The sequence below is a fragment of the Chiloscyllium plagiosum genome, chromosome 28 (genome assembly GCF_004010195.1).
Source record: "Chiloscyllium plagiosum isolate BGI_BamShark_2017 chromosome 28, ASM401019v2, whole genome shotgun sequence".
Taxonomy (NCBI): domain Eukaryota; kingdom Metazoa; phylum Chordata; class Chondrichthyes; order Orectolobiformes; family Hemiscylliidae; genus Chiloscyllium; species Chiloscyllium plagiosum.
The window spans coordinates 32,442,736-32,466,064 of record NC_057737.1 but is presented as its reverse complement, the minus strand read 5'-3'; the positions used below and the strand labels follow the sequence as shown (position 1 = coordinate 32,466,064).

Here is a 23,329-nt window from a genome sequence, read left to right as displayed (position 1 = left end):
AGGTAAAAGACAGCGGGTGGTGGTGGCAGGTTGTTTTTCAGACTGAAGGCCTGTGACCAGTGATGTGCCACAAGGTTCAGTGTTGGGTCCATTGCTTTTTGTCATTTCTATAAATGATTTGGATGTGAGCATAAGAGGTAGAGTTCATCAGTTTGTAAATGGCATCAAAATTGGAGGTGTATCGGACAGCAAAGAAGGTTATCTCAGAGTACAATGAGATCTTGATCAGATGGGCCAATGGGCTGAGGAGTGACAAATGGAGCTTAATTTGGATAAATGCGAGGTGCTGCATTTTGGAAAAGCAAATCAGAGCAGAACTTATACACTTAATGGTAATGTCCCAGGGATTGTTGCTGAACAAAGAGACCTTGGAAAGCAGGTTCATAGCTCTTTGAAAGTAGAGTCATAGATAGATAGGATAGTGAAGAAGGCGTTTGATATGCTTTCTTTTATTGGTCAGAGTATTGAGCACAGGAGTTGGGAGGTCATGTTGCAGCTGGACAGAACATTGGTTAGGCCACTGTTGGAATGTTGCATACAATTCTGATATCCTTCCTATCGGAAAGATGTTGTGAAATTTGAAAGGGTTCAGAAAAGATTTACAAGGATGTTGCTAGGGCTGGAGGATTTGAGCTATCGGGAGAGGCAGAAAAGGCTAGGGTTGTTCTCCCTCGAGTGCCGGAGGCTGAAGGGTGATTTTATAGAGATTTGTAAAATCATGAGGAGCATGGATAGGATAAATAGACAAAGTCTTTTCCCTGGGTTGGGGAATCCAGAACTAGAGGGCATAGGTTTAGGGTGAAAGGGGAAAGATATAAAAGAGACATAAGGGGCAACTTTTTCTCACAGAGGGTGGTACGTGTCTGGAATGAGCAATCAGAGGAAGTGGTGGAGGCTGGTACAATTACGGCATTTAAAAAACATCTGGATGGGTATATGAATGGGAAGGTTTAGGGGGATATTGGCCAGGTGCTGGCAAATAGGACTAGATTAATTTAGGATATCTGGTCGGCTTGGATGAGTTGGACCGAAGGGTCTGTTTCCATGCTTCACTTCTCTATGACTCTATAACTGAGTGCATTGTTTCTAAGTTTGCAGACAACACAAAGATAGATGGCGGGTCAGGTATTATTGAGAAAGCAGGGAGGCTGCAGGAGGACTTGAGCATGATAGAAGTGTTGGCAAAAAGTGGCAGATGGAATACAATGTGGGAAAATGTGAATTTATGCACCTTGGCAGGAAGAATAGAGGTGGAGGCTACTTTCTTAATGGGAACAGAGTTTGGGAAAGAGACTTGGGAATCTGAGAACAGGATTCTCTTAAGGTTAACATGTAGGTTCAGTTAGAGTTAGGAAGGCAGAAGCAATGTTAGCATTTATTTCAAGAGAGGGTTAGAATATAAGAACATAGATGTACAGCTGAGGCTGTATAAGATTCTGGTCAGACTGCATTTGAAATATAATGAGCAGACTTGGACTCTGCATCTAAGGAAGGATGTACTGCCTTTGGAGGGCTTTCAGAGGAGGGTTAGAAGGATGATTCTGGGAATGAAAAGCTTGTCATATGAGGAGCGATTGAGAACTCTGGATCATACTTGATGGAGTTCAGAAAAATGAGGGGAATCTGATTGAAACTTTTAGAATACTAAGAGGCCTGGATAGAGTGGATGTGAAGATGTTTCCATCAATAGGAGAGACTACAATCCAACAGCATTGCCTCAGAATGAAGGGACGACCCTTTAGAATTGAGATGAGGAGGAATTTCTTCAGGCAAACGGTGGTGAATTTGTGGAACTCATTGGGGCCAAGTTATTGAGGGCATTTAAGGTAGAGATAGCTAGGTTCTTGATTAGTAAGGGGATCAAGGGTTGTGAGGAGAGGGCAGGAGAATGGGGTTGAGAAACATGTCAGCCATGATCAAATCGGCGGAGCAGACACAACAAGCTGAATGGACTAATTCTGCTCCTATTTCTAGGGCCTTATAATCTTATGGGCTCCCATTCACTTTATTTATGTGTTATTACATTTGTGAAGTTAATAACATTCCCAAACTAATTGTGAAAATGTTTGAATTTTTGTCTATTTGACCAAGGAAGTTGGTATATATGCATCTCCTTTCCACATCATGCCTGCTCCAGTTGACAAAGGGACACAGTCAGACAGTGGAAACGGTATAACCTGGCTCACTATTGATCCTATTGTCAGGGACCTCAGCTACAAGGCCAATGCATCCAAATGTTCCTAAAATTCAAAAGTAAACAGTGAGCAGAATTTCAACAATACAATCGTATTTTTTTCAATGAAGACTGCAAATAGATTCTGTAATTTGGGAGGGGTTCATAGCTCGCTCTCTGAAAACATTAAACAATTGGACAGATATTTGTAAATGGAGACTGGATCAGTTTAACACAAGATAGTGTGCAAAGCTGTTGTTAATCTTTCACCTTTACTTGATGACCTGTTAAGAATCAATAATAAAGTCAAAACTATAAATTATTATACTAGTCTTTGAGTTCATGTACACTTTATGTTGCTCTGGTTGGAGCTGGCGTTCATAAGAGATCTGTAAACAATGAATGAAAGTGACACTCCTTCAGTTACCTAGCCACAGGCTCTGTTCATGAAACAGTATGACTTTGCCAAACAGCAGTCAATCTAGTTCACTGTTAGATGACCCAGGTGCCTGAAGCTGCTAGTTACATTCAATTCAGCATTAGGAACTCGAGAGTCTGATGATATTTCATTTAAAGGTACATAATTAACTACACTGGGTGCAGTATCCTATTGATGCTACATCCTATAGCAAATGAGAGAATGGAAGTTCAAATCATATCTTGGTGTATTGTAAGGCAGATCTGAATAAGTTGAGTATTTAAGGGGTCATTGCTCAAATGAATATCAATCTTTATTTACTAATATAATGTATTACTTAGTGGCAATCTGCCAAGCCGAGAATTTGTTGCACAGCACTGCAATAATGGTATGTGCACTGTTTGGTTTGTGCTTCACAAGGTGTGGGCAAGAACATGCTTGGAGCAACGCTTTCAACTGACAAAATGTCCCATGAAATTCAAAACAACAGTACCTTAGTGATGGGTATCACCACAAATTCACCAGTTGTGGTGGGTCACTCTGCTCTCACTGTGATCAGTAACTCCTTTGGAAACATCTGTCTCTTTGGTGACTATTTGGAAGTACAAGCTTTCGGAGCACTGCACCTTTGTCAGGTAGCTAGTGGAACAGGATCATAGAATTTATAGTAAAAGATCCAAGAATTTATAGTAAAAGATCAAATTGAACAAACCTAGATTGCTGTCATGTCTCAATCACTTAGAATGGGTTGCAGGTTTTGATTCATTAATGTGTAAATCCCAGAACTTTTTTCAATTCATATTCTCGAGATAACTTAAGGTCTTATAAAAAAAAGTGACAACTCAGCTCAGACAATGTATTAAAGGTGTGAGGTTAGAGTCTGTCTGTATTTCAACCTTGAGTCAGACCAATTCTATTTCTATAGTAAAAATCCCTGTCACAATCACCTGATGAAGGAGTGTCGCTCCGAAAGCTAGTGTGCTTCCAATTAAACCTGTTGGACTATAACCTGGTGTTGTGTGATTTTAACTTTGTACACCCCAGTCCAACACCGGCATCTCCAAATCATATTTCTAAAGTAGGAATTTATAAAATGTTACATGGACTGACCACCTACAGATTGTGTGCTTTTGGAACTAAATAGAATGCATCTCGAAATATAAATCAGCAAATGCAAATTCACCCCATAGACTTATGTGCATGTGTGTGACGGAGAGACAGAGAGAATGTCAGTGTGTGTGCGTATGTCAGAGAGGGAGGGAGAGAGGGTTTGTGCATATTCGTGTGTGTGAGAGAGAGAGGGGGAGAAAGAGAAAAAGAGAGAGGGAATGTGTGTGCGCGTGCATGTGTTCGTGTGTGCACACGCATCTGTATGCATACGTCTGTATGCACGTGAGTGTGTGCGTGAGAGAGAGTGTGTGTGTGTGTGCACATGTGCGTGTGTGGGTGAGAGAGTGAGAGAGTGCGTGTGTATGTGTGTGCTTAATAGATTGGCAGAGTATATGCCTGCGAGAGGGTATGCATGTGAGTGTGTGAATGTGTAACAGTGTGTGTGTATGCGTGCGTACACTCTTATGTTCTTACACTCACACACTCATGCAGACCGTCTCTCGTACACATGCTCTCTCTCAGACACACACACACAAACTCACGTGCCCACCCTCTCACAAACATATGCTCCATCACAGTCACGCATATACTCCACAAACACACACACACACATCTATAGGGTGAATTTCTGGGATTTACACATTAATGAATCAAAACCTGCAACCCATTCTCAGTGATTAAAGACATAACAGGTTTGTCCAATACATTGCATCACTTGTATGACACTTTGATCTTTTACTATACATTGTGCATCCTATGATCCTTCCCACAAGCTACGTGATGAAGGAACACTGCTCTGAAAGCTTGTACTTCCAAATAAATCTGTTGGGTTATCACCTGTTGTGTGTGATTTTTAAACTTTGTCCATGCCAGTCCAACACTGACTTCTCCATATCATCAATATAAAGGAGGTGACACCTCCGGTCAGACAATGTATTTTAGATGTGAGGCCTTGTTTGGAGTCCATCTGTGTCTTAATCTGGAGTCAGACTGGTTTTATTTCCAAAGTAGGAGTTCATAAAATGCCACATCAACTGACTGTACATCTCTATGACTCTATGACTGCATGAGTACAGAGGAAATAGGGGAACAGAGCATGTTGTGAGCAAAGACTTGGTCAGCAGAGGTTTTGAAAATTTAAATCTCTCCAAAGTGAGAATGTGGTATCCAAGAGCATAGAATGACACAATAACCCCAACTCACAAACATGAAAGCAGCATCAAAATAATGCACTCAGTGCCCTTGATGCATTTATCTGGACGAACAACCTCCTTGTAAAATTATTGTTCTTCTACACGTAACTCTTAAGTAAGAGAATATATGACTATGAAATCACCTTTGGATGGAATTTTAAAATTGTGGTTATTTTTTGTTATTCTCTGAGTTAACTCATGTTTGACTTGTTTTCTCTATGCAGGTAGCTAATGTGCTTAGCCTGATTGGAAATTTCACTAAATTACGTCCATGCTTTCATCAAATGAAGGTGAGGCCTCTGAAACTGTCATAGTTACAGAATGATAGTCACATCAAATTATGTGCTTTTTGAACAAAATAGAATTTATCTTCAAAAACAAATCTGCAAATCCAAATTCACACCACACGTTTATATGCTGTGTGTGTGCGTGAGAGAGAGAGAGAGAGGAGGGGCAAGACTATCTGTGTGTGAGGGGGAGAGACAAAAAATGTGTGTGTATGAGGCGGAGAGAGACAGTGTGTGCGCAAGGGACAGAGAGAAAATGTGTGTGTGTTTCAGAGATAGCGTGGGTGAATGTGAGGGAGTATATGCATCTGAGAGAATGTGTGTGTGTCTGTATGTCCATATGTATGAACGAATGTTTATGCGTGAGAGAGAGTGTGTGTATGAGAGAGGGTCTGTGTGAGTGTGTTTGTGTGAGTGAATGTGTGTGTACAAGTGCATGTGTGTGTGAGAATGTATAGTGGTGGTGGGTCACCTGTGGTGTGAAAGGAACCCAAACTGAGGCCTTCCTCAGTTTGACTCACTATAATATCAGTCAAGAAAGTGAAGGTTTATTCTTGATATGACTATCATTCTGTAACTATGACAGTTTCAGAGGCCTCACCTTCATGTGATGAAAGCATGTACGTAATTGAGTGAAATTTACAGGCTAAGCACATTAGTTCCCTGCACAGAGAAAACAAATCAAACTTGAGTTAACTCAGAGAATAACAAAAAATGACCACAATTTTAAAATTCCATTGAAAGGTTATTCCACAATCACATGCTCTCTTACTTCAGAGTGACATGTCAAACAACAACAATTTTGCAAAGAGGTGGTTCATCCAGATAAATGCATCAAGGGCACTGAGCGCATCATTTTGATGTTGCTTTCATGTTTCTGAATTGGGGTTATTGTGTCATTCTACGCTCTTGCATACACATTCTCACTTTGGAGAGATTTAAATTTTTAAAACCTCTGTGGCCCATGTCTTTACTCACAACATGTTCTGTTTCCCTATTTCCTCTGTACTTATAGAGTCATAGAGTCATAGAGATGTACAGCATGGAAACAAACTGTGCAGTCTAACTCATCCATGCTGACCAGATATCCTAAATTAATCTAGTCCCACTTGCCAGCACTTGGCCCATATCCCTCTAAACCCTTCCTATTCATACACCCATCCAGATGTTTTTTAAATGTTGTAATTGTATCAGCCACCACCACTTCCTCGGGCAGCTCATTCCATGCATGCACCACCCTCTGCATGAAAAAGTTGACCGTTCAACCTCTTTTATATCTTTCCCCTCTCGCCTTAAACCTATGCCCTCTAGCTCTGGGCTCCCCCACCCTAGGGGAAAGATCTTGTCCATTCACCATATCCATGCCCCTCATGATTTTATAAACCTCTATAAGATCACCCCACAACCTCTGAAACTCCAGGGAAAGCCGTCACAGTCTATTCAGCCTTTCCCTATAGCTCAAACCCTCCAACTGTGGCAACATCCTTGTAAACCTGCTCTGAATCCTTTCAAGTTTGACAATATCCTTCTTAAAGCAGCAAGACCAAAATTGAACACAGTATTCCAAAAGTGACTTAACTAATGCACTGTACAGCCAAATATGACCTCCCCACTCCTAGACACAATACACTGACCAATACCTCTATAAGATCACCCCACAACCTCTGAAACTCCAGGGAAAGCCGTCACAGTCTATTCAGCCTTTCCCTATAGCTCAAACCCTCCAACTGTGGCAACATCCTTGTAAACCTGCTCTGAATCCTTTCAAGTTTGACAATATCCTTCTTAAAGCAGCAAGACCAAAATTGAACACAGTATTCCAAAAGTGACTTAACTAATGCGCTGTACAGCCAAATATGACCTCCCCACTCCTAGACTCAATACACTGACCAATAAAGGCAAGTATACCAAGCACCTTCTTCACTATCCCGTCTCCCTGCAACTCCACTTTCAAGGATCTATGAACCTACACTGCGTTCAGCAACACTCCTCAGGATCTTACCATTAAGTGTATAAATCCTGCCCTGATTTGTCTACCCAAAATGCAGTACCTCACATTTATCTAAATTAAGCTCCATCTGCCACTCCGCAGCCCATTAGCCCATTTGGTCAAGGTCCTATTGTACTCTGAGGTGACCTTCTTCGCTGTCCACTACACCTCATCTACAAACTTACTAACCATATCTCCTACGTCCGCATCCAAATCATTTATATAAATGATGAAAAGTAGTGGGCCCTTGTGGCATATCACTGGTCAGAAGCCTTCAGTCTGAAAAACAACATGCCACCACCACCCTCTATCTTCTACCTTCAAGCCAGTTCTGTGTCCAAATGACTAGTTCTCCCTGTATTCCATGTGATCTAACCTTATTAACCAGACTGCCATGAGAAACCTTGCCAAATGCATTACTGAAATCTATATAAGTCACATCACATCCACTGTTCTACCTTCATCAATCCTCTTCATTACTTCTTCACCAACATATATGAGCTCCAGGCCAACAAATGTCTTGGTTTTAAAATTCACATCCTTGGCTGGGATTTTGTCAACAGTGTATTATTCCCAATGTCATAACCAAAGTGTGCCTGTTACACTTTCGCTTCTTCCCATTTCCCACACAAGTGCAATGAACATGGTAGGTGCCAGCAGTGTGCATGCAAAGCAAATCATGTCTAATTCAATGGCAGAGAAAGCATTTCATCAGTCAAATTTGCCAGCAGCTAATAAATGCAGCAGGTGCAGAGGTGCGATAGGAAGTCTCTTGATTGAAGAGGAAACCTCTGCATTGTGCCAAAGACATTACTGCCACACTTCCTTACCCATCAAAATCAGATTTGAGAACATAGGGGTGGCATGGCTGGTCCACAAAATCTGACAGAACTTCTAAATATGTCATGCAACATTGATTTCACTTTGATCATCTCTGCATCATTATTACTTGTTGAGACTAGCTAAGTCAGAGAGTGAAATTTGCTGACATCCCTCACGTTTGCATGCTCTAGTGCTTAGTTCAAGGAATTTCCTTTATTATGGTTTTTGTTTATTCTTTAGAAAATCTTCAGGTTAGTGTCCAGTTTATACCCATCACTTTTTTGGGCATGGCTGAAATAGCAGACTGAGCTGCCCTTCTTTCCATGTGGTGCAAGGTGCATTGTCTGAGAGCAATCGTGGCAGGATAGCCAAAAAGATATAAATGCAATCAAAGTCCTGTAAGGACCCTAATGAGCCAATGCACATTTCCATAATACTGACACCATCCTTTAAACATCTTATTTTCTTACCTTGATTGATTGTTCCTGCCAATCACCAACCCCTCTCCTTCCCCAGCATGCTTAGACTACCAGAACCTTCTCACATCACTCCTCTGTGCCCCGAACTCTGTCTCCTGCATCTTTCTTCGACTCCAAGTTGGAACCTACCTCACGCAAGAAGCATGCAGCTAACTTTACTCCAATACACTGTCATGAACTCAAAAATATGCACTTCAACTAGTGTGTCACCCGACATAGCACATTTATTGTTCTTCGGGGCTCTATATAATTCCATTTCACCTTTGCTAACTCTTCTGCTCAAACCCTTACAGATATATGTTCTCACCTAATCCTGACCTCTTGACCATCCCCGATTTTAATATGTCCACCACTAGCGTCTGTTCCTTCAGTTGCCCAGGTCCCAAGTTCTGGAATTGTGCAGCATCTCTACATCTCCAATTACCTAACTTTTGTCCTTCAACAGTTGAATAAGGAGAATATTGGGATGCTGAAGTATAACTTGATACTTCACCAACAGGGAGAACTAGTCTTGGCAGTCTTAGACAAAACATAAAAAGCCTTTAATGTTCACTCTTTATATATACCAGCAGTCACTTGCATGTAAGATGATTAAACTCCACAGTCTACAATCTTATGCTAAACAAACGTCCCTGACTTCAGTTCCTTGTACCTGTGTGTAGATCCATTGTTCTCACCCATGCAAAGTTTCCTACATCTCACTGTTTGTGCAGTCTAGGCTGCCTCCTCATTTTTATCATTCATTCCCTGCCCTAGTCTCAATATTTATTCTGTCCAGAGTACATCTTTTAATTGTTTCTTGAAAAATAATGAAGCTGAACATTACTTAAATGGAATAAGACAGCAGAGCACTGTAGAACAAAATCCTCCTGAATGCTTTTTTAAAATCTGTTTACTGAATGGTTATGTTCCTCCTATGCATACAGATTCCAAGAAACTCCTGGGAAGTCAGTTCCAGCAAAATGCTTTGCAGGAAGCTATCAATATGATCAGCAAGTTTTATAAAGAGTTCAGTGATGGGTGAGTATTAACCTCAATGTTGAACTGGATTCTCTCACAATTTATACAATTAGAATAATTTGTTTTGGTTGAACTATACCCTTCCATGATTCCAGCTCAGAATTAGTTTTGCTGCTTTTAGTTTTACATTGCATGCATAGCCAATTAACAAACAATAAACATTATCAAATTATTACCTTGTTAATCAAAATTCATTATTGTTTAGATATCATATTCTAACTGACATTTCTAGGAGGGTCTTGTGGTGCTTTTTGGTGTCCCTATCTCAGTATTATAATATTTCTGTGTCAGAACACGCCTAAAGAGGTTTCTTTGAAATTATCATTGCAAGTGACCTACATTACCTTAATGTCATATGCATTACAAAACGTTGTGCCATTTCATGGTTTAACTGCACTCAATCTTTTTTATGTTATGTCCAATGTAGCTTGATATCATCTGCATTACTGTAGCATCATATACAACTTCAGGATGATGCTGTCAACAATAAAAGTAGTGCAACTATAAGGAGCAAGACGAGTTTCAGTATCTTAGCCAATATGATGCGCAACCTCTCAGGACAGATTTGTGCTCCTATTGTATTTCATATTCTGTCAATGACTAAAATCATTGAAGTTGCAGCTTAGACACATATCATTTGGTGTCTCATACCTGCCACATCACAGCTTAGTCCCATTCCACACTTCTCCTTACTTCCATTAATGTTCCCTTTTCTAATTAGAGATATGAAATCTTTCAACAGTTGCTTACACTATCCATACAAAACACTACTTTTTTCTAATCTCCATGCATTTATTTTTGGGATTATTTCATACTTGTGCCTTCTCCAATATTTGGAAAGATCTATCCCTGTTTAATTCATTAATGCTAACGTTAAGGGCCTCTATCAAGTTACCCTTAACATTCTTGGGTCTCAAACAAATATGTCCTAGCTTCTCAAAATGGTTTGTAACAGATTTCTTTCTAGATTCTAGTCAAGTGCTACGAATTTATCTATTTTGTCAATGCACAGAAGAGGCCAAGATTCCTGTGTAATGCTGTCTAAAAAGTTACCTCAAGGTTCACTGTACAAATGTCCTTTAATTGAGACACTGAATCCACACAACTAAGCTTACAATGGCTAAAACTCCAAGCTTGATTTGAAAAGCCCTGACTTGGAGTCCGACCCTGAGGCTAGAAATTTCAAACTGTTAATGTTAAAGTGTTAAGTTTTCTTATGTTAAAGATCCAATCTCTCAGATAAAATCTGTATCCTTACAGTAAAATCAAAGTCAACCCATGGCAAAAGTGAGGACTGCAGATGCTGGAAACCAGAGTTTAGATCAGAGTGGTGCTGGAAAAGCACAGCAGGTCAGGCAGCATCCGAGGAGCAGGAAAATTGACGTTTCGGGCAAAAGCCCTTCATCAGGAAGTCTGCCCATGTCAGGAATCTACCTTATAATTTATAAAATAATCGAAATACTGTAAAAATCTGTAAAAACCCAACCTTTTATCTTTATTTTTGCATCACCTTCGGTTTACTCATTTACTTTTTGATCTGGAATGTGGTCACTTTGTTTCTGCCATAATCTTGATTGTATTTTGTGCTGCTGTTTATTCTATTGTCACACAATTCATTTCAGTAGAAGCTATTGAATCTTTTTTTAAAACACCTCACACCTGAAAGACATTTCCTTAAGATATAAAAGGGTTTCCGGTGGCACAATGATAGTGTCCCCTCTTCTCAGCCAGGACTCCAGGTTTCTACTCCAGCCATGAGTAGGTAACGTAACATCCCTGAGCAGATTGGGTAGGATATAAATGGAAGTTTTCCCTGTCATTGGTCTAAATGCATCGTCAAGGAATCTTATCTATTGGCAAAGAATCAGAGAATGTGACCCATCCAGCAGACAAATAGCAGGGACAGAAGCTTCCCAGGCCCTAAATAACATGGGTTATACCAAAAACACTTAGGAGACTGAAGTGAAACCTTTCTCCACACTGGGAGCAATGTGTCCCATTTTCCAACTAATTCCAGATGTTGAGACAGGATTTCAAATAGTGAGTACTGAAAGCCCTATTAACAAGATTATCACCCTCATCATTATGGGGGCAGCACGGTGGCACAGTAGTTAGCACTGCAGCCTCACAGCACCAGAGACCTGGGTTCAATTCCTGCCTCAGGCGACTCTCTGTGTGGAGTTTGCACATTCTCCCCGTGTCTGCGTGGGTTTCCTCCGGGTGCTCCGGTTTCCTCCCACAATCCAAAAATGTGCAGGTTAGGTGAATTGACCATGCTAAATTGTCCGTAGTGTTAGGTGAAGGGGTAAATGTAGGAGTATGGGTCTGGGTGGTATACGCTTCGGTGGGTCAGTGTGGACTTGTTTCGCCGAAGGGCCTGTTTCCACACTGTAAGTAATCTAATCTAATTATCCAATCTCACCTCATTAATATGTAGGTTCCTATTGTACCACTCAGTAGACATGAAGAATTTCTGTCATGGAAGTCAATGTGGGTACCTGACAGCTCATGTTTTTACTTGCTTCTCCGGACCACCAGCTTGGACACACAATGTCTCAAAGGACGCTCCAATGTAATGTTGCATGTACCACACATCCACAAATGTCGATATCTAACATATGCCACCCTCTGCACATCATCAAGGTGTATCTCATATCCATCTCAATGCAACACTGGAATGCTGCTGCAAGGGCATATTCCCTACAAGGACACAAACCCAGCTCATTGACCAGACCAGGCTGCATCTCAAAGGTGCCCTCTTTCTCTCTTAATGCATCCTCACACAATGCCTACCTGGATGCTCACAGCACGCCTGCCTTGCCTTTTTTTTTGCATTGTGCTGCCTCAGCCAGAACGTAGAGGGTCACAGTTCTGCTGCTTGACTTTGCAGTTTAGCAGAGACACAAAGCCAAGCAGCTTGTCACGCTGCTCAGCAGCCATCAGTCAAGGGATGGAAATCTTGCATCCATAGCAAACCCACTGCTGCAAACCAACAGAATTGTCTCCCTGTCGACAGAGAATAGTCTGCAGTCAGGTCCAGGGAGACACCCTTCAGTCAGGTATCCCAGCACAATCAGTACAGGGCAGTCTGAAATCAGTCCAGGAACATAGGCACATTTAGGCATCTGGTCAAAGCAGTGCCAGTCAGGTATTCTGTACCTCTACAGTGTGGGAGTGGGCAACATCCAGTGGTAGATGTGGGTCTAATACAGCCAGTCAGGGAAGTCGCAAGAAAACAGTTGGGAAGCTATCAGGAGTCTGATCACTCATTTCTCAGGGGTGTCAGGCTAATTCCCTCGAGGACAGAAATGTCAATTACTAGGGGACATAGCTTTAAGGTAAAATGGGGTAAGTTTAAAGGAGATATGGAAGACAATATTTTACATAGAGGGTGGTCAATGCCTGGAATGTGCTGCCACAGGAGGTGATAGAAGCAGATACAATAAAAGCTTTTAAGAGGCATCTGGACAGATACTTGAGAAGGCAGGGAATAGATGGATATCGACCACTCAGAGGCAAAATGTTTTTAGTTTAGTAAAACAAAATGTGTTGGTGCAGGCTCTGTGGGCTGAAGGGCCTGTTTCTGTGCTGTATTGTTCTTTGCTCTTTGTGCAGTGAGTAAGAGGATCAGGCTAGCACTGGATGCAAAGGTTTATGGGGGTGTTGTAGGTAGTTAATGTGAAGAAGTGGGACAACCATGTGAAAAACATGCTCAGTGTTGGGGAGAGAAGTCCAACACCAAGTTCAGTGAAGCTGATACTTGGCCAAACCGTGATCAGATTCAGCGTTAGGGTGAACAGGCTGTGTGCTGGGCTCTGTGGGAACCAATATCTACAACTTCGCTGGACATTTTTATGGATCTTCCACTGTATACAGGTGAAAATTTCTTATTTATGACAATACTACATCAATTTTGCAACAGTATCTTGTTTGACAGTGGGGATGGAGAATAAAAGTGGAAGCGAATAGCTATTTGGTAGATACTCAATCAGGTGCTATAAAAGAAAGGACTTTGGAAACTTGCAAATATTCCCAAGCTTCGAGATAGTCCAATTGACTTATGGCCTTCATGAAACACATCACATTATTTTCTCTTCTCTGTTCGCAGTGAAGGAAATATTAATAAAGCAACACCAGTGCCTTTAGAACTCCAAAACTTCTTCAAGCAGTTAGCAAACGAGAAACAGCATGCTTCTGATTCAGTGGAGACTGCCTTAAGAATCATCCAACAACATGTGCTCTTACACCACCCCCAGTGGTCATTCAATATATCAGGTCAGTTCAGAAGTGACTTCAACCACAGACAAGTACTCAAACTCAAGAATGTAGGTTATTGATAGTGGGTGTCTAGAAGGTTTGTTCATGTCAGCTAATGAAATGTTGACAGAATTTAATGGTCAAAGTTTTTTTCAAACATGGTTTAACCTGTTGGCACACATGGAAAACCCAGATTTCTCCATCCCACTATCTGCTAACATTTTTATTATGCCAAAAGTGAAAACATAAAACATGAGAAATAGGAGCAGGAAAGACCCTCTTAAGCCTTCTGCATTGTTCATTAAGATCAAAGTTAATCTGAATGTGGATTAGAGTGGTGCTGGAAAAGTACAGCAGTTCAGGCAGCATCCAAGGAGCAGGAAAATCGACGTTTCGGGCAAAAGCCCTTCTTTTACCTTTAATCTGAATGTGGCCTCGTCTCCATTTTCATACCTGCCTCCCTTGATTCTCTTATTGATCACTTACCCATCTAACTCAGCCTTGAAAATATTCAGTGACCCAGCTTACTTCACAGGGTGGAGAGTTCCAAAAATTAACCTCCTTCTGAGAGAAGGAATTCCTTCTCACCTTTACCTCAAATTATCTTTATTTTAAGCTATGTTCTCAATTTAAGATTCTCCCATTCAGGGAAATATTTGCTCACCATCAACCCTGTTAATTCCCCTCAGAATCTTATACGTTTCAGTAAGATCACAAATCATGTGAATGTGAATAGGTCCAACTTGCATAAAGTTTCATCATAAGGTAAAACTATCATTCCAAGAACTAGCCTATCAAACCTTCTCTGAACTGCTTCCAATGCATGTGTATGCATGTATGTCCTCTTCTTTAGTAAGGTGACCAAAATTATACACAATATTGCCGATGATGGAAAGGATAGAACCAGAGTCAGTTCAAGAATAGGAGGTGGGTGATGTAAGGTTTTTACAGTTTATATTTTACAGGTTAGACAACAAATTTCAAAGTGAGCTCTGGGAAAGGATGAATTTCAGTATAAAGGAAAATTGATAATTGAAATACAGAAATAACACATAGAAATTCACCAAAGCTCCTTAGACAACACCTTTCAAACTCACAACATCTTCAATTTAGATGGGCAAGGGCTGCAGATACATAAGAACTGCACCATCCAAAAATACCATCCGAAACACTCACCATCTTGACTTGGAAATGTATTACCATTTCTTCAATGTTGCTGGGACAATATCCTGGAATTCCCTCCCAATACAGCATTATGGATCTAACTACATAAAATGTACTACTTTGTTTCAAGAAGTCAGCTCCCCACCAGTTTCTCAAGGTCAACTGGGAATAGGCAATAAATGCTGGCCCAGCCAGGGATGCCTTCATCCCATGAGTGTTGCAGCCAATATCATTGCATCCAGTTGCCACGATGACCAATAAACCATAAAACCTTGGACCAACTTACAACCTCCTTTACAGGAAAACTTATCTGCGGTTAGCTCATTGATAGTTTATTTGATTATCAGCATTAAAACTTACGTTAAATATAAAATCCATTATTTGTCTCATTTTCAATTTCTGCATGTAATGCATATAAAATTTCAATTTACCTTCCATTATCATCAGTTCATGATTCTTTTTCTGTAGACCCTTTAACTTTGCCTGACCTTGATGATCTGATGCATACTGTAGAGCATTCAGCAGTTGTTCAAACCTCTGTCTGCAAAAAAGACTGCTGGTCCAACCGTTATAGATCCATCAATTCCAAGTGCAACAACAGGTACCTTCAGTGAAGTATTACTCACTTATGGTTCACAATAGGAGAAAGTGAGGACTGCAGATGCTGGAGATCAGAGCTGAAAATGTGTTGCTGGAAAAGTGCAGCAGGTCAGGCAGCATTCAAGGAGCAGGAGAATCGACGTTTTGGGCATGAGCCCTTCTTCAAGTTCCTGCGCTTTTCCAGCAACATATTTTCAGCTATGGTTCACAATAGCTTATATTAAGAAAATGAAACGAGAAAGGGTGACTTATTGTTAATTACTGGGCTGCATAAATAAACTGAGCCAAATGTAATAATTCCTAAAAATACCATGAATAGATCTATGGATATACAACACAATCTTTCAGCACCGTATCTATTGGTAACAGCAACAGTAAAACTGCTAAACAACAACTTAAACGTACATAGCTCCTTCAATGGAATAAGATGTTCCAATGTTCTTCACAATCATGTTATCAAAAGAAGTACATGCGCTGATGTAGAAAAAGTGACCAACAGCTTGGCCAAAGAAAATCATATCAAGGAGCATCCTAGAGGAGAAGATAAAGTTAGAGAGGCAAAAAGAGGACATTTTATTCACTTGAAACAATTACACATGTATCAGTTGAAGGAATCTGCAATAATAGAAAAATGGAAGCCATTGTTTGCTCATGGAGGTAAAAATTCTAGATGTCTCTGGTTGTTTCTGTCCTGAGAAGTTCACAATACTTTTTTCCTGCTCTTTCCAGGAGGGCTCCTCACCTGGGGGCAACTAATACCCCTTATGCCCGTTGGCTTCCAGCTCAATATGAGGATGGATTTGCACTTCCAAAAGGCTGGATTGAAGGGAAACTGTATTCAGGATTTCCTCTGCCACTGGTAATTATCATTGTTTCTTCCAAATCAGAGGGAGTTCAATGTCAACATTAATATGGCTAATTACTGTTAATAAGTGTGGTTCTGATTGCCGAACTGTGAATTTGTGTTGCAGACGTTTCGTCCCCTGTCTAGATGACATCGTCAGTGCTTGGGAGCCTCCTGTGAAGCGCTTCTGTGATGTTTTCTCCGGCATTTAAATGCCAGAGGAAAGATCACAGAAGCGCTTCACAGGAGGCTCCCAAGCACTGAGGATGTCACCTAGACAGGGGACGAAACGTCTGCAACACAAATTCCCAGCTCGGCGAACAGAACCACAACAACGAGCACCCGAGCTACAAATCTTCTCCCAAACCTTGAACTGTTAATAAGGATTATTACTTAGGTGTGATAACATTTTCATTCAGAAATTTTCTAAAGGCTCATTGTGCTGTCTACCAGGAAGGATAGAAATCAGAGAAGGTGATGGGATCAATCCAGGGGGAGACAGCAGCATAGTAGTAATGTTATTGGATTAGTAATCCAGCAGCCCTAACTCAGTGGGCATGGATTCGTGATAATTGGTGGACCTAAACTTCAGTTCATTAATGTGGAATATAAAGCTCATCTCAGTAAAGCTGACCATGATAACTATCACTGATCATTGCACAAATCTATCTGATTCACTAACTTCCTTGCGGAATGAAAATCTGCTGTGCGTGCTTGGTTTGACCAATGTGGGACTCTAGAAACACACAATATGGCTGACTCTTAAGTGGTCTGTGAAATAGCTAAGCCACTCAGTTCAAGAGCAATTAAGGACTGGCAACAAACACTGGACGTTCAGTGCATTGTTTCTCTCATGTTTTAGTTTTGTTTCTGTTACCACCTGCCGTTTAGACCCAGTGTAATTTGTCATGGTCTCAATTGGCAAAGATGGTTCACTTAAGAGCATCAGCTTGTTATCACTGGCACTCAACCAGCAGCACATGGAGTACTCACCAGGTGGGAGCTTTTGTGAATACCCAGGCTATGACCCTTGTGAAAGGGTACTCAGTATCTGATTGAGAAGGGGATGAAGTATTCCCTGAAAGCCTTTTTGCCTTTGATCTGCCTTCCATGACCCATCCTTTTCTTTACCCCTGGATCTCCATTCTGAGGATCCCCCTCCCCATTCCACAATGCTCAGCCTTCACTCCCCAGTGAACAGGTGTTTCTCAGGCCTCTACTGGATAGGAGACACTGTTCCTACTGATCCTGCAACCGCTGGCCTCTGATTAGTTATCCGTACTTAGAGGAGAGGGGTAACGTAATTTTCCCCTGGATTCTTGATCGCATCTCTGTCCACTTAAAAGGCTGATTGTTTCATAAAGAGAAACAAAGCTCAGTGGTCAGCAGATGGGATCGCCATTGCTTGTATTGATTACCACCGTGAGTGTGGCTGAGGTGGATTCTGTCAATCCCTCCCCTTTCATCCCTATTCACCAAGGAGATAAGATAATTCAACTTTAAAGCATGTGTTTTTGCCAATATGTGGTGATTGTCCATTGAGTTGTAGAATAATGAGACATCAGCAGAATGTACAATGATTGTGATCTCTAATGTAATACTAAGATGCTATCAATCTCACATGATTATATAGGGTGATCCAGCAGGACGCAGAAGCCCCTCCAGGGTGGAAGAGATTGTGTGCATCCACTGTGTTGCAAAAATATCTATGGAGTGGAGAAGTAGTAATTGAGAGATGTGAGCTAGGTCGATACCATATACATTATTATACACCTTCAAGGTGCTGTCTTATAACATTGCTTTAAAGAGAACTTAAAATGTTGGGCTTTGAAGAAGTTTGTCCACAATTACAATAGGGAAATGTTATTTCTTCAGTTCAGGAATACACAATGAGATATGTCAAATTAAGGTCAGTAAGAGTAAAGGGAACAGATAATAAATCTTTACATAAAAGGACAATGATTGAAGCTGAGGCCATTATGTATTTAAGAAACCAGAATAAATATATTTTTTAAAGATTGGGGAGAAGCCAGGTTGCATTGAGAGTATCATACAATGGTAGTTACTTTTGGAATGATCTAACATCCCAAGGGACTAAATAACTTTATTTGGTGGTCACTAACTAGATGGCTGTATCCATAAGCTGTACACCAATCCTAAAATCAACAAATGGATTTGCATCTCTTTTATATGAGTTGCTTTAGAATGATTTATAATGGAAAAGCCTTGGAAGGTATGAGTGGTTTCAATTGTGCGTATCATCTCAGAGGTGTTTGACTGAGGAATGGGGAAATGTTGCGTGTGAAGAAACATCTATAAGGCTGTGTGAGGGCTTGGCCAAGGTGTAGGTGTTGAACAAGCTGACAAGTTGCAGTTTGTTACATTCAAATCTGGACCATTCACCATACAACATGATGCATGGTGTACAATTCTTCTTCTCCAGAGTGGGTCTGTAATGCGCACAGTATGGAGATACATTATCATCCATTGTCAGTTTTAGATCAGAAAGCTAATTACTGCAGATGCTAGAACCTGTACTGAAAACAGAAGAATACTGGAAATCACAGTGGGTCAGGCAGCATCCGTGGTGACAGAGAAAGCTAACATTTCGGGTCTAGGAGGCAGAGGAGGAGGTGGAGCTAATCTGCTTTCTGGAACTAATGCATTGCGTTGAACCATTGTGTTACTGGTGCTCCAGAACAATGCTGGGTAAGCATTTTTAGGGGACAACAAGCTGCTTTTGTCTTCTTGATTGAGGTTATGCAGGGTAAGCTTGGTGAGATTTCTGTAGCTCTATAAACTTCACATACTATAGCTATTGATAAAGTGCCCAGTAATGGAAGGGTTGGATATCTGGACTTATGTTTTACCTGTCAGTTGAATGTTTTGTCCTGAATTGTATTAGCTTTTTGAGCAATGCTCTGTTGTACCCATCCTAGCTCTTGTGATAGTGTTGATATAGAGTCATAGAGTCATAGAGATGTGCAGTATCCAACCCATCCATGCCGACCAGATATCCCAACCCAATCTAGTCCCACCTGCCAGCACCCGGCCCATATCCCTCCAAACCCTTCCTATTCATATACCCATCCAAATGCCTCTTAAATGTTGCAATTGTACCAGCCTCCACCACTTTCTCTGGCAGCTCATTCCATACACGTACCATCCTCTGCATGAAAAAGTTGCCCCTTAGGTCCCTTTTACATCTTTCCCCTCTCACCCTAAACCTATGCCCTCTAGTTCTTACCACCCTTCTTAAACAGTGGCACCACGTTAGCCAACCTCCAGTCTTCTGGCACCTCACCTGTGACTATCGATGATACAAATATCTCAGTAAGAGGCCCAGCAATCACTTCCCTAGCTTCCCACAGAGTTCTCGGGTATACCTCATCGGGTCCTGGGGATTTATCCACTTTTACGCATTTCAAGACATCCATCACTTCCTCTTCTGTAATATGGACATTTTTCAAGATGTCACCATCTATTTCCCTACATTCTATATCTTCCATGTCCTTTTCCACAGTAAGCACTGATGCAAAATACTCATTTCGTATCTCCTCCATTTCCTGTGGCTCCATATAAAGGCTGCCTTGCTGATCTTTGAAGGGCTCTATTCTCTCCCTAGTTATCCTTTTGTCCTGAATGTATTTGGAAAAACCCTTTGGATTCTCCTTAACTCTATTTGCCAAAGCTATCTCATGTCCCCTTTCTGCCCTCCTGATTTCCCTCTTAAGTATGCTCCTACTGCGTTTATACTCTTCTAAGGATTCACTTGATCTATCCTGTCTATGCCAGACATATGCTTCCTTCTTTTTCTTAACCAAACCCTCAATTTCTTTGGTCATCCAGCATTCCCTAGATTTAGAACTTCAACTTTTAGATCTGGTCTATTCTTTTCCATCACTATTTAAAATCTAATAGAATTATGGTCGCTGGCCCCAAAGTGCTCCCCCACTGACACCTCAGTCACCTGCCCCGCTTTATTTGCCAAGAGTAGGTCAAAGTTTGCACCTTCTCCAGTAGGTACATTCACATACTGAATCAGTAAATGTTCTTGTACACACTTAACAAATTCCTCTCCATCTAAAACCTTAATACTATGGCAGTCTCAATCTATGTTTGGAAAGTTAAATTCCCCTACCATGACCACCCTATTATTCTTCTAGAAAAGCAACCAATGAGTCCACATCCATGCCTGTGAAACAACTTAGCATGAAAAACACTTAAATAATCTGGCCAATTTCATCATTTTCTCTGATTCACCCCTTAACTGTGTTTGTTTGTCTATCTATTTTTGTGTGACTATGGGCTGAAAGCAAATATTTTGGGTTTAAAACATAGATATTGATCAGTTTATATTATTATTTTTTTGTCTACTGGTAAGTTATTTTGTATTTAATAAATACTTAAGTCTCTTGTTTAAGATACAAAATTGGTTCCCGGAAATTAATTATTTGTTCTGGATTAATCTGGTTAGGCACCATTGGAGTGATCAGTTGGGGTTTTCGAGAGTTTAATCTCACTGCAAATAAAGAAGTCGAAAGGCTGATTTGATTTGGCTCCTGTTTGATCCTATGCTCACATTTTACCCAAGAAACATTATTAATTGAGTAATTTATTTTCGAGTGAACCACATTTCAACCGAAGCATGACAGCTGTAGTCTTAAAAAGAAATGAAGTACATTTTGAAATACATACCCTTCTGAAGAAGGGCTATTGGATGCGAAACATTAACTCTGATTTCTCTCCACAGATGCTGCCAGACCTGCTGAGTTTTTCCAGCAATTTCTGTCTCTGCTTCTGATTTCCAGCAGCCACAGTTCTTTCAGTTTGTTGAAATACATTTGTTGTGATCAACTGAGATAGGAGCTGATTCTTCCTCCTCACCTATTCACAACAACATTAGAATTGGGTAATAAGCAACTGCAGGCAACATAGCAAAACAGTGGCTACTATTTGGAATTTTAAAATATTAAAATATCTGGGACAGTTCTAACTTTAAGTATTGTGCTGCAGGGATAGGGGACATGTGAAGGGGGATATAAGGGAGTTACATTTTAAGACTAACCCCTAAAGCATCTGAATGCTAAACAAATTGGGACAAAGTCAGTGAATGGAAAGAAAGACACAATATAAACCTGAAAAACAATAAAAAGACATTTTTTACCATCTGTCGCTAATAATTTTCTTTTTTGTTTGTAATAATCTGCGATGTGTTGCTGGAAATAGCCAAGGACGAATGTGGTTTATAAGGTTCTGCTCAAGTCCTGTGACTCACAAAACGAACATATTGAAAATATGTAAGATGTACCAGGACCTGAATACTTAAAGTTAGTTATTATTTTTTCTTTTGTTTTGCAGGCCCGAGGGGTTTCCAATAAAATTCTGAAAACAAGTATTAAAGACATAATTGAAGATCCCGAATGGACTCAGCTTTTTATGGAGTGGGGGCAGTGGATGACTCATGATATGAGTTTAATCCGCCCATCTCAGGATCTTGAAGTGTCCAGTATTGGCATCCACTGTGCAAGATCTTGTATGCAAAGAAATCCTTGTTTCCCCATCAAGGTGAGGCATTGTTTGTCTGTTTCGAGTCAACGGAGGATTCTGTTGGAACTAGATGGTCACCAATGTTGGCACAATGAAATGTACTAGGAGATAGTGAGGACTGCAGATGCTGGAGATCAGAGCTTAAAAATGTGTTGCTGGAAAAGCGCAGCAGGTCAGGCAGCATCCAAGGAGAAGGAGAATCAACGTTTCGGGCATAAGCCCTTCTTCAGGAATGAGGAGGGTGTGCCAAGCAGGAGGAGGCCTGCTTGGCACACCCTCCTCATTCCTGAAGAAGGGCTTATGCCCGAAACGTCGATTCTCCTTCTCCTTGGATGCTGCCTGACCTGATGCGCTTTTCCAGCAACACATTTTTAAACAGTGAAATGTACGTCCATCTGGTCTATCCAAAATAAAAGGTTGTTGACAGAGTGGCTTAACTCTTGTTCGAACTAATTGCTTGTACTCCATAAAACACTAACAGCAAGCAAAAGGCAGGGTGATGTGAAATAAAAGTTTATAATACAGCAAGTCATTAGGGTTTTGAATGGAGATGGAGGCAGATTCAGCTGTGGCATTCAAGAGAACTGTGGATGGTTATTTGGATAGAAACAATGTGTAAGAATATGGGGGAAGGCAGGAGATTAGATTACATTACAGTGTGGAAACAGGCCCTTCAGCCCAACAAGTCCACACCGACCCGCCGAAGCGCAACCCACTCATACCCCTACATTTACCCCTTACCTAACACTACAGGCAATTTAGCATGGCCAATTCACCTGACCTGCACATCTTTGGACTGTGGGAGGAAACCAGAGCACCCAGAGGAAACCCACGCAGACACGGGGAGAATGTGCAAACTCCACACAGTCAGTCGCCTGAGGCAGGAATTGAACCCGGGTCTCCGGCGCTGTGAGGCAGCAGTGCTAACCACTGTGCCACAGTGCCACCCACTAAGTGCTGCTCAATGATGCTGTCTTGAAGAGCCTGTACAGTCATGATAGGCTGAATGGCCTTTGTTTTATGCTGTATTCATTCTGTGGAAAGGTCCTAAATGTCCTGATAATTTCTTACATTGTGATCATCCTAAGTTTCCATGCTGGCCTCTTCTTTCTATTTTTCCCTCTTTCTTCATAAGATGATCTCTGTGTTGTGGAAATGAAACTGCTACTGTTGCTAATGACCATTGTATGAGGTAAAGGTTCTAAACAGTCAATGTTTAAGTAGGAGAAAGTGAGGACTGCAGATGCTGGAGATCAGAGCTGAAAAATGTGTTGCTGGAAAAGCGCAGCAGGTCAGGCAGCATCAAAGGAACAGGAGAATCGACGTTTCGGGCATAAGCCCTTCTTCAGGAATGAGGAAGGTGTGCCAAGCAGGCTAAGATAAAAGATAGGGAGGAGGGACTTGGGGGAGGGGCATTGGGAA

At 41.1% G+C, this 23,329-nt stretch overlaps 1 protein-coding gene across 1 annotated transcript in view; it reads left to right on the top strand.

Moving 5' to 3' along the window:
* The window catches only part of LOC122564094 (eosinophil peroxidase-like), an 89,749-nt gene that overhangs the window by 19,078 nt on the left and 47,342 nt on the right, over positions 1 to 23,329 (top strand). The window contains exons 3-7 of the mRNA XM_043718655.1: positions 9,399 to 9,492; positions 13,601 to 13,767; positions 15,382 to 15,514; positions 16,243 to 16,372; positions 21,719 to 21,925. Of these exons, the coding sequence (XP_043574590.1) occupies positions 9,399 to 9,492; positions 13,601 to 13,767; positions 15,382 to 15,514; positions 16,243 to 16,372; positions 21,719 to 21,925 (731 nt within the window). The remainder of the gene's footprint in view (positions 1 to 9,398; positions 9,493 to 13,600; positions 13,768 to 15,381; positions 15,515 to 16,242; positions 16,373 to 21,718; positions 21,926 to 23,329) is intronic.